At 39.8% G+C, this 11750-nt stretch overlaps 1 protein-coding gene across 1 annotated transcript; it reads right to left on the bottom strand.

Moving 5' to 3' along the window:
• Positions 1-6951: 6951 nt before the first annotated feature.
• LOC149223073 (F-box/kelch-repeat protein SKIP20-like) lies at positions 6952-7596 on the bottom strand. Its single transcript, XM_089387782.1, has one exon. It carries the CDS (start codon positions 7594-7596, stop codon positions 6952-6954), a length of 645 nt encoding a protein of 214 aa, XP_089243908.1.
• Between the last annotated feature and the right edge of the window lie 4154 nt (positions 7597-11750).

The following is an 11750-nucleotide window of genomic DNA, read 5'->3' as shown; positions in this document are numbered from 1 at the left end:
CAAAAAACTTAATCCAGACAAGCAAACACATCTTGACTGAATGGTACTGATAGAAGGTGATCTCGATGAGATCAACGATAAATTTCGAGATACGACGACAGAGGTGCTGCAACATTTTGAGTAGCAGTATATGCAGACGTTGGGGAGTTTCCAAATAGATTTGCGCGAGCTGCAGATCTAGCAAACAGGATCTAGGCAAACGTCAAGCAAGTGAGTGGAGCGTGAGCGAGCCTGACAGAAGGAATTAGCACGGTGGTGGAACTAGAACAAACTCTGGACCTCATAGTCATTCCATTTCCAAAGGGGTCAGTCCACATAGAATCGGATGAGGATCACACTGTGATCAACACAGTGAAGGATATGGGCCTAAATTTGGTCGTGCATCCACTCCAGACCCTCCATGCACTGCATCAGGGGGTGTCATATGAGTTGAGGATTAGAGAATAACGGGAACTCACCCTCATCAGTGAATTTAAGGTCAACAACGAACAATTATTTGCATAGAAAACCCAAGCACTGAAGAAAAAGGAGGAGTTGCAGACACGACGTCAGAGCCTAGTAACAACGATCCAGCAAGCCTACAAGTTAGTAGCTGAACTAAAAATATGAGAGGATGCAGAAGCCTCAAGCAAAGTGAGGAAATTGGCTGCTGCAGTACATGCATCAAAGGAGGAAGTCAGTAGGGTGACTTTCGATTTCTAGATGAAAATAGCAGAGTTGTAGTTGAAGTTGTAGCCAACGACTCCGCCAGAGGTTCAGGAGAAGTGCAGAGTGGCAATCAAGGAGGGAATGAATACACTGATTACTGTAGTCAATGACTGCTCCTCCATGTTTGATGCAATGATGGAATTATGGACGAATCTGCAAGAGGACCCAAACCTGTAGAAGTTGAACACAGATGTCTAAGAGACGCAGCGACAGTATGATGAGATCCAAGTGATTTCATGCACTTTGGTGCTCGCTCAGCGCCTAGAAAAGTTACAGGAGGGCATGAAGCTGCTAACATAGGCGGAGGACTTGCAAAGGACAGAGGCCTTGCCGAAGGCCAGATTGAAGTTGTGGCTAGAGGAAGCTTGTTAGCTTACTCTATCCCTTCAAGAGTAGCTAAAGGGGCTATAACAGATGTAGAAGACAATGCGCCTAGCATTGGAAGGGAAAAAAATAGAGAAATTGGTCGAAGAGGTACAAGAGGCAGCCACACAAAGTGTTGCTGAAGTTGCAGTGATGTGGGTTGAGTTGGGTGGTCTTCGCAACAAGATCACAGTGCCAATTGAGTGGCTCGAGGGTGATTCAGGATATTTGTGTTGGGAGCCTATTGGGATAGGGTCCTTAGGGTCCGTTTTGGGGTTATTTAACCCAAATTTTGTATATGTTGTTGTAAAATATGTAAAGTCTCCATGATATGTGGATGCGGAGCGCGTAGATAGATAGGTGTCAAAGGGGTCTTAGCCCCTTCTTTGGATAGATAGTTAAGTCAATTTTAAGACTCACCCATGGTCTGTAGCAAAGAATAAAGATAAGAAATATTTTGGGCAAGTACTAAGGCGGGAAGGCTCTTCTTCCTGCACTTAGGCAAGAACGGGAAGGCTCCTTCATCTGAGTGCGTAGGAGGCCCTTGTAAGTCTGTAGCTGAGTGCGTGGACCCCTACAGCTGAGTGTGCAGGGTAGAAGAGTTTGTAATCTGAATATTGAAGATCAATAAAGACTAATTTTGAAGAAGTACTGTGCATTAATGTCGAATCTATTTATGCTATGTTTTGTCGCTTAATAATATGCTTTTATGAAACAATGAATGAATGTTGCACGAAGTCACTGGATCTCTCTTATTTATGCATGATATGAGTAGTTATCTATTTTCACAAAGTTAAAAGGTATTTCCATTATGTCTGATGAATTAAGTAGATCAGCGTGAACTCATATCTATGGTTGTTTATTGATGCACGAAAGTAAATAAGTCGTCTGGTTAAGGTCCACAAAGACTGATCGTAGGCCTTCACGAAGGTATAGAAGCCAATTTAACTTAGTTACAGTGACGAGCCCTAGAAGAATACCGATCTACGGGAAGGCAGATTTGAACTGTCAGAGCCTAAGAGTCATTTATCACATGTCCCTGAATGCAGAAACCTAGTTCTAGCATCCCTCGATACTAATTCGGGTAAGACTGCAGCCTGTGCTATGCAGGTTTTTCCTGAAAGGGCCTGCAGTTAGGGTTTTGTTGGTTGGTACAAACAACTCTGAACCTAGGTTAGGCCCCCTTGATCCAACACTACCTTTTCAGACTCGAGATTATTTAAGGAAAGTAACCTTTGAATTTTTCTTTATCACCTCTTTTTCAAACTCTCTAAACATGAAAAAGGAGTCGAGTTAGACCTTCTTTGGATTCGTAAAAACATCAAACAATGATAAGCTCATCGATCAAGATGGGACCGAACCGCTCCTTCTCAGTGTTTGTTAAACATGCTTAGAGGGATCCATCTGAAGGATGAAATTTCATATCAAGCAGATGTCATCCTCCTCAAACTTATTAAAAAAATAAAAAGGTACTGACCAACAATGGTTGGGGAAATTGGGAAAATAGGGTACTTCACTTGCTAAAAGCAACAAATCATTCTTGAAAATGAAACTCTTCCACTTAATCTCCGTGGTTGTTTGGTTGAGAAATATGCTTGTATTTTGGTCCATCACACCATTTTAAAGCCTCTATTTTTAGTTTTGGGTCAAAGATTCTAACTCCATTTAGTGTCCCTGATGTGTTCAAGAGAAGTTATTCAGTGAATATTTTCTACAATACTCTTAAGCCTTTTTTTATCCTCCACAATATCCCAAGTCTGAGAAAGGAGATCGATGAAGGTAACCTCAAACCACTGAGGGTTCAACAACTAGCCCTACCAAACAAGAGAGGGCTCTCTCTATGAGCTCACATCCAGTGATGTCTTGAGTAGGATAAAATATTAGGCTAGGTCTATTTCAGCTCTAGGGTTTTGAAATTCAGGGCTTTGCTGGATCAAGAGTCAAAATCAAGGAACTATGTCAGGTCTCAAGGGTTCAGTTGCAAGAGATAAACAGGAGCAGGGTAGGTATGATTTTGTGATACTTTTTTTTTCGATGTAGTGTAGGGTGGAAAAGCAAAGATTCAAAATGAGCATGGCAAGCATGAATTCACTTATCAGAAGATAGGTAACATTAACATGAAATTCCTAACAAAACAAAGCTTAAATTTAAGAATTCTATTTAAAAAATCCTAGTAAAATCACTAAAAAGCATAGATATTGAAAGGAGATGAATTATCATTCATATAAGCTATTAACAGAAGGAAAACATTATCATGAACTCATATCACAAGAATTCCTAAATACTAGCTGCAATTGACCTTTTATTTCATGTAAAACTTGATAAGTACAAGCTCCAAGCCTTTCACTCACTCATGTCCAACACCTAATACTTTGAAACCTAAAGTATTTATACAATGGTTTATAGAAAAATATCTTGAAATAGATCTCAATATTTGTTACAAAAAATCATAAAAATGGATCACAACTACTAAAAATATCATTTGGCTAAGCTCTGGTGCTATTATGGACATTCTGGTGTAACTTAGGCCTCGAATAGACACTTTTTTTAATCCTGTTGACTGATGAACCATGTTTCTATTCCATTTTTTCTGGATTCTATTTTGAAAGTTGTTGTAAAGAATGTGCAATGCTCGCTCCTTTTGCTCCTTAAATTGTGATGAAAAGTTCTTCATTGTCCTTCGAGTGGCAGTGAAATGAGTGATATGGTGCTCTGTGAATGGATTTCATGGTCTTTCAATTGAGAAATTACATAAAAGACATTGAAAAATCATGGTCGAGGGCATGAAAAACTTAACTGATATTGACTATCGGGAAGAAATATGAGTCGTTGATCTGAATTGTCTGATCCAAGCTAATGATATCTAGGTTGTTGATCTGGGCCAATTATATATCACAATCGCAATAGGGAGAGGGGCTCTAAACCATGTTCCATAGTGTTTTGCTGACGGGTCGGACCCGATAATTTATCAAGAACCATTTTATAACACAATTACCTAAGGAAACATGAATTTCTACTACATAGAATTCACAAAACAGGCAAATCAAAATCAACAATATTAAGCCCTACTCCTAAGGTCACTTAAAGTAGACTATATTGCATTAATGTTAACTGAAGCATTCGTTCATATTTTATGCTACTATACAACTACAAACTAAATTGATGATTCATACTCAATCAAAATAGACTAGATATCCCACCAAATACATGTAATTTGAAGCACATAAACAAATGCACATTATGTAACTTGAAACAAACTAATGAATGCATACAAAAAAATATGTAAACTATAACCTTATTCCTAAAATATTACTAACCATAACACAATTATCTAAGAAAACATGAACTTCTAACGTACACCAATCACAAGACATATCAGAAACAAAGCAGAACCTACTAATAAAGTGACTTAGACTGCTACTATATTATATAAATATCAAATGAATTCCATATCTCTTGAAACATAGATAAAAGAATATAGTTATTGATAAATTAATAGATCATGCTATACACTTTAAGGTACTAGCTAAAAATTTAACAACAACAAAACAAAACCAACAATAGCAAAGCCAACATCTTGTCCATATCTCTTGAAACATAGATAAAAGAATAGAGCTATTAATAAATTAATACATTATGCTATACACTTTAAGGTACTAGCTAAAAATTTAACAACAACAAAACAAAACCAACAATAGCAAAGCCAACATCTTGACCACATTGAGCAGATGGGTGAGGAAAACGAATTTGAGGACTTCCCCTCAAAAGGCGAGTCACCAAATAAGTGTTATCCCGTTCATGCAGACATCGAGCAACACCAAGTTGGAAACTAATAGAAACATGTGAAGAGATAAAAAATAAAGCGAAAAAAATAACTAGCAAAATATGACTTACATTTAAACATATTGAAAATAAACACTTCTACTTACGACTTTCACTCTTCTATATTTTCCTATAGTGCTTTTCAGAGTGTGCAGAAAGAGCCCATTGAATTGTTTGTGTGCAGAAAGAGCCCATTGAATTGTTTGCATTCTGTCAATTGAAAATCTAAGTCTCCGAAGTTGGTTTAAGAGCATCAGCCCATTGAATTGTTTGTGTGCAGAAAGAGCCCATTGAATTGTTTGCATTCTGTCAATTGAAAATCTAAGTCTCCGAAGTTGGTTTAAGAGCATCCTATGAGTAGCAACATGACTAGGGCTTGAGGGTTCCTATCTGCCTAGCTTCTATGCTCATATACAGTGTTCTATCCCCATCTAGGGTCCACATTCTCTTTCGCAGGTTCATGTTTTGGTTTCTTTATTGTTTGGTTCTTTTGGTTTTTGGTTCATGGTTATTGCTTTTGTGTGTATTTTCTATTTCATATTGCCCTCTCCAATGCCCTGCCCTGTAAATCCACTTCTCAACACCTAGTTTTATACATTAAATCCTAAAATGCATACTCTGTAATTGAGAAGATATTGTGAATTTTCAAAGTGTCTTAATACTACTGAAAAAAATTAATAGTCAAATTTGATAATCAATGTTCTTGAATGTGTAAATACTAAATATAGAATCTACCATCATGACAATACTAAATATAAAATCTAACATCATGTTAAACCTACAAACTATAATCGTGAAAAGAAATTGAATGTAAAAACTACCGAAACTCCCTACGGATGTGATGGCGAGAGTAGAACTCGTTAAGTGGAGGCTTAAATACTCTGATTTGATCATGGAAGTAAAGTGTGTATATAATTTTGGTGAAGCAAAATTGACAAAATGAAACGAGAAGAGAAAGGGATAAGCATCGAGAAACTACAGCAAATTAATTTAAGCTCCAGAACTCGTATTTTCGAATACATTTGAAATATTAAATAAACCATAACAACCCATATTTCACCTCGAAAAAATAATTTGAGTTTCAATCTGGGTAAAATTGTATTGTCGAATATTCTGGAATGCCATAGAAATATCTAATAATCAAAACCACATACATTTTACCTCTAAAATATATTTTGAGTTTCAATCTCCGTAAAACCGTATTCTGGAATATTTTGGAATGCCATAAAACTTTTGAAATTTTCAACAATCAACCAACATTGTTCAGTTGTGCAAAGTCTTAACTCATCCAAGAATAACAACATTTTTAATACGGGAACATAGGTAATAGATTTAGCGTAGTAAGAAATTTGACATTTGACATTTCAATGCACTGACCTTCGACGCTAACCTGAGGCGTTGCACTGTCTTGCTCGGTCAAATTACTGGTAAAGAACGAACTGGGTATGTAATGGTGTTGCAGATTTATGATTCAGAGTCCAATGCATGGACTAGGGTTTCCATGAAAGTACCCTTCTTCATTAATCCTCATTAACTCTGCAAAATCTATTATCAACGTTAATATGGATAACAGTAATGTCAAACGACAATATGGTTATCACTGTTACTTAACTTCAAATCTGAAAACTAAAGGCACCTGTAATCGTCTGTACATCGTGCAGACAACAGTTTTCTGATTCCTCAATGGCAGTCCACATCCCAACCGTTTCTGCTTGCTTTCCTGCTGCACTTCTTAGAGGCGGGGGCTCATACATATAGCAAACTTTAACATTACTCTCGGCAGTACCGTAAACAAAAATCTTCTCATCCCACACTACAGAACACGAAATCCTTTCAAGGGTTATAGGAAGAGAACACAGCGCATTCCAAACGTTTTCATTGGAATCGTATTCCATCACTCCCTGCTTCTCAAACGAATACAAACGCTCTGAAGAAGAAACAACCAGAAACGCCCGTGGGCCTTTCCCTGCCCCGATAACCCCCATATTCTCCAGTGTTGTCCATGCCCCCGTTTCTGGATCATAAACTTCCGCACTCCACCCGATTATATCACCCTCATCACGGACACTTGTAATAACGAAAAATTTGCCGAGGAAAAGCACCATACCATCCACCCAGTGCTCTGTTCATGTCGGGAAGAAGCTTCCATTCGTCTACAAACACATTGTAAACAGCTGCTGATCGCATGGGATTTTGACCTTCATCGTCTCCGCCGGCAACGTAAATGAGTCCATCCGGTGACACAGAGGAAGCACCGCAGATTCGAGGGACTGGCATGTCGGCACCGCGGCTCCACTTACTTGACGAGAAATCGAAGATGAAAACGATTTTGAATGCATCCGGTTCATCAGTTCTGAACGGAATCCATCCGCCTAACAATACCAGCTTTTGATTGACACAAACGCACCTTGAAAAGGTGAAATGGGAAAGGGGAGGAAGCGTTTTCCGGGTGCCGCGCAGAGGGTCAAAGACAGAAACCACGAACATATCATAATAAGCGCCATCAAAATATTCCTGGAGTTCCAACGAACATATCAACTGCTCGGAAGTGCCAAACTTTTTTCTGTCTTCATAGAACTGGGGGTTTTTCACAACGGCCTCCCAGGCTTTGCAAACAACTTTGAGGTTTGCATGGGAATGGTAGGGCACTCTTAATAGACACTGTCGACCTAATTCCCACGGAAGAACAGCAAAAGGATCCATAAAGAGATGCACTACCCTCGTTTACCTTCCAGGAGCGAGTGAATATGAAGTTGGCAAGCCGGAACTCTTTCAAATCAGATAGGGTAAAGACTAACGTAGCAGAATCACAGTCTTCGTACCTGGAGCGCCAAAGCCCAATCGCTTCGTCAAATATCGAACGCAAATCAGAAAGGATAGAGATCGAGCGAAAGGGAGGGACATCGAAATAAGCTGTAACGTAACGAAAACTAAACACTGTTGGTGTACATGCACTTAGACTAGTTGTTTTGGTGTACATGCACTTAGATTAGCTTAAGTTGGTGTACATGCACTTAGACTAGCTGTGTTGGTGTACATGCACTTAGCTCCATTAACTTATTGCTTGCATGTGGCACATGTACACATTAACATAAGATAAAGCACACTTAGCTTTAGTTAGCTTTAGTTATTGCATGTACAACTAAGCTTAACTTAGTTGCTTTTGTGTATTTATTCTAAAACTAATATTGTAGAATCATTTTCATTCTTTTCTCAATTCTTGCTCACTTCCTTCCTTCTCCTGCAAGCTTGTTATTGTTTTGCAGATCTAGATCTATCTGTTTATCTCAAAAATCTTACATGGTATCAGAGCACAGGGATTTGTAATCAGTGGACAAGTAATTTTATTTGCAGGTTCAGAAGATTGAAGCAACAACAAAGAATGGAGTCTAAATTGGAGTTTCCACAATCGGCAATTCTCACTCCATATAATTATTTCGAATGGAAGCCAAAGATTCAACTTCATCTCAGAAGTAGAAGCTTATTTCGAATAACCATGGGAACGGAAGTTGAACCAACATCGGCAGTGGAGAAATCAAGATATTTCAATCACATGGACAGTGCAGATTGGAAGATGCCCTCACTGGATTCTTTTATTCAGTCTTTGATGCATGAGCAAGATAAGCTCATCAAAATGGGCACACTTAAAAATTCCAAAGCGCATGCACTTACTGTGCATGCAAAAGGAAAGGCAAATCCCAAACCCCCTGATGGATCATCTGGCTCAAAGGAAAGGAAAGGAACGAAAGGGAAATCAATGTGCAATTATTGCCACCATGGTTTTCATCCTGAATCTGCATGCATGAAGAAGACTATAGATCTTATGGCGCAGACACTCCAGCAACACAATCTTGGAGACCACATTCCTGAGAATGCTAAGAAGAAGTCTGGAGAAAAAGCACCAGATCCAAGAGGTAAAGGGCATGCTTTGATTGCTCTTCATTCTGCTCCACAAGAATGGATCATCGATTCAGGAGCTTCACATCATATGGCTTCTTCAAAGGAATCATTTTCTTCTCTACATGCATACTTAGGTCCTCCCATTCTCATGGGGGATAATTCTGCAGTTGTAGCAACTGGACAAGGAAGAGTGCAATTCGAAGATGGAAGTTTTGAAAATGTCTTGCATACTCCAAGGCTTGCTGTGAATCTTCTCTCAGTGTATTAGATGACACACACAGGCAACAGAAGGAAAGTGGAATTTACCCCAGATTCCATGAGCATTTATGACATGCAAACCAATTTGAAGATTGCATCTGGCAAGGTAAATGATCAATCTCGTCTGTATACATTTTCTGATTTTGTTCCTCAAACCCCTGTTAGACCACCAGTTGTTGAACATCGAGATCATACTTCTGCATGTAGTTCGGAAGAGTCTCGACCACCTTCAACACAAAAATGGCGCAGCATGAGTGATATCCTTGATGATCCTACCTCTATCCCTCTGTTTGAGGAAGATCCGCAAGCACTCTTAGCTATGGAGCCATCCATGCCCATGCATGCTTATATGATGCATGGATCTGATCCACAAACTTATGCTGAAGCAAATGGGCATCCTGAATGGGAAGCCGCCATGGATGAGGAATATAACTCTCTCATTGAGAACCAGACTTGGGATTTGGTTCCATTTGACGAGGAAGAAGGTGCGACCAAGGCCTATGACTGAGCGGCCCTCAAATTCCGGGGTCAAGATGCCATTACTAACTTCAATCCTGCAAGAGATGAGGATTCGGAGGCTCGATTCATGAGGGAGCATAGTCAGGGAGAAATCGTCGACATGCTCCGAAAGAACACATATGACGCAGAATTCGAGCATCATAGAAAGAGTGTCATTATGAGGGAAGCTTTGTCGGCCTCCAAGAACAACGTCGGGGCGTCAAGGCTGAAGGTTTCCGGCCTGAGAGCTAATGTCTGTCAATAAAACCAAGAAACCGTCCACGCAAACATGAATGTCTCCTCCTCCGCCGCCGTCGCCGCCAAAGAAATGGAAGATCCACCGCGTGAGCATCTTTTCGACAAGGCTCTTACGCCAAGCGATGTGGGCAAACTGAACCGCCTGGTGATTCCGAAGCAGTATGCGGAGAAGTATTTCCCTCTGGACGCCAATTCCCGCGAGAAGGGACTGCTTTTAAATTTCGAGGATAACACGGGGAAAGTCTGGCAATTCCGTTATTCATATTGGAACAGCAGCCAGAGCTACGTGCTAACCAAGGGGTGGAGCCGTTTTGTGAAGGATAAGAGATTGGAAACCGGTGACATTGTTTCGTTTCACAAAGGATTTGCTCAGACTGATCACTTCTACATCAGCTGGAGTCGCAGGCCGTCGGGTCAACCCGGACTCGGTTTCAGTCCCCACAACCAAAAATCCAAGGTTGAAGTGGTGTATGCCGTCAAGAGGCCGTCGTTCTTGAATCTTTTCAATTCCAGTGGCATTAATAATGCAGCTCGATGGATGCCCGTCTTCTCGCCCAGTTCGAGTAACCCCAACGCCATTACGCAATTCAGTTCCCATTCCTTCTCCTCGCCAATCAGAAAAATCGGTCATATGGATGCCCTGTGGTCTCAGTGCTCTGCAGCCCCCCTTTAACAGCGCGATTCCTTTTTATTTCTCTGCACCGCCCATTAATCATACGGTTCAAAGCAGATTTTATGCCATTCATTTTGCATCATACTCACCTAAGTTATGCTTAAGGGGGGGTGTTGGTGTACATGCACTTAGATTAGTTGTGTTGGTGTACATGCACCTAGATTAGCTCCAGTTGGTGTACATGCACTTAGACTAGATGTGTTGGTGTACATGCACCTAGATTAGCTCCAGTTAACTTATTGCTTGCATGTGGCACATGTACACATTAGCATAAGATAAAGCACACTTAGCTTTAGTTAGCTTTAGTTATTGCATGTACAACTAAGCTTAACTTAGTTGCTTTTGTGTATTTATTCTAAAACTAATATTGTAGAATCATTTTCATTCTTTTCTCAATTCTTGCTCACTTCCTTCCTTCTCCTGCAAGCTTGTTATTGTTTTGCAGATCTAGATCTATTTGTGTATCTCAAAAATCTTACATGGTATCAGAGCACAGGGATTTGTAATCAGTGGACAAGTAATTTTATTTGCAGGTTCAGAAGATTGAAGCAACAACAAAGAATGGAGTCTAAATTGGAGTTTCCACAATCGGCAATTCTCACTCCATATAATTATTTCGAATGGAAGCCAAAGATTCAACTTCATCTCAGAAGTAGAGGCTTATTTCGAATAACCATGGGAACGGAAGTTGAACCAACATCGGCAATGGAGAAATCAAGATATTTCAATCGCATGGACGAGGCCTTCGGCATCCTATGTTTATCTATTTCTCAAGAACTGCTATTTCATGTTGAATCATGTTCAACTCCAAATGAAGTATGGAAAATTTTGGAAGAATTGTTTGGAAAATAGGATGAAATGCAAGGTCACATTCTCGAAAATGAGTTAAACTCATTAGATCCGAGAAACTTTGAGAACATTCAAGACTTTTTCACAAGGTATAAAGCCTTGTTGGTTCAGCTGAAAGGATGCGAGATCGACAAATCCAAGCAAGAAAAGCAGTTGATTCTTTCCATATTATCAAAACTTGGTCCAGAGTATGCAGTATTCATCTCTACATTCCACACAGTCAGATCTGCAACTGGTGCAGATTGGAAGATGCCCTCACTGGATTCTTTTATTCAGTCCTTGATGCATGAGCAAGATAAGCTCATCAAAATGGGCACACTTAAAAATTCCAAAGCGCATGCACTTACTGTGCATGCAAAAGGAAAGGCAAATCCCGAACCCCCTGATGGATCATCTGGCTCAAAGGAAAGGAAAGGAACGA

This window comes from Pinus tabuliformis, chromosome Q (assembly GCF_031772625.1).
Source record: "Pinus tabuliformis cultivar Carrire ecotype Pingquan chromosome Q, CPIR1, whole genome shotgun sequence".
Taxonomy (NCBI): domain Eukaryota; kingdom Viridiplantae; phylum Streptophyta; class Pinopsida; order Pinales; family Pinaceae; genus Pinus; species Pinus tabuliformis.
The sequence above is the reverse complement of the archived record's forward strand: the minus strand, read 5'-3'. Positions and strand labels throughout refer to the sequence as shown.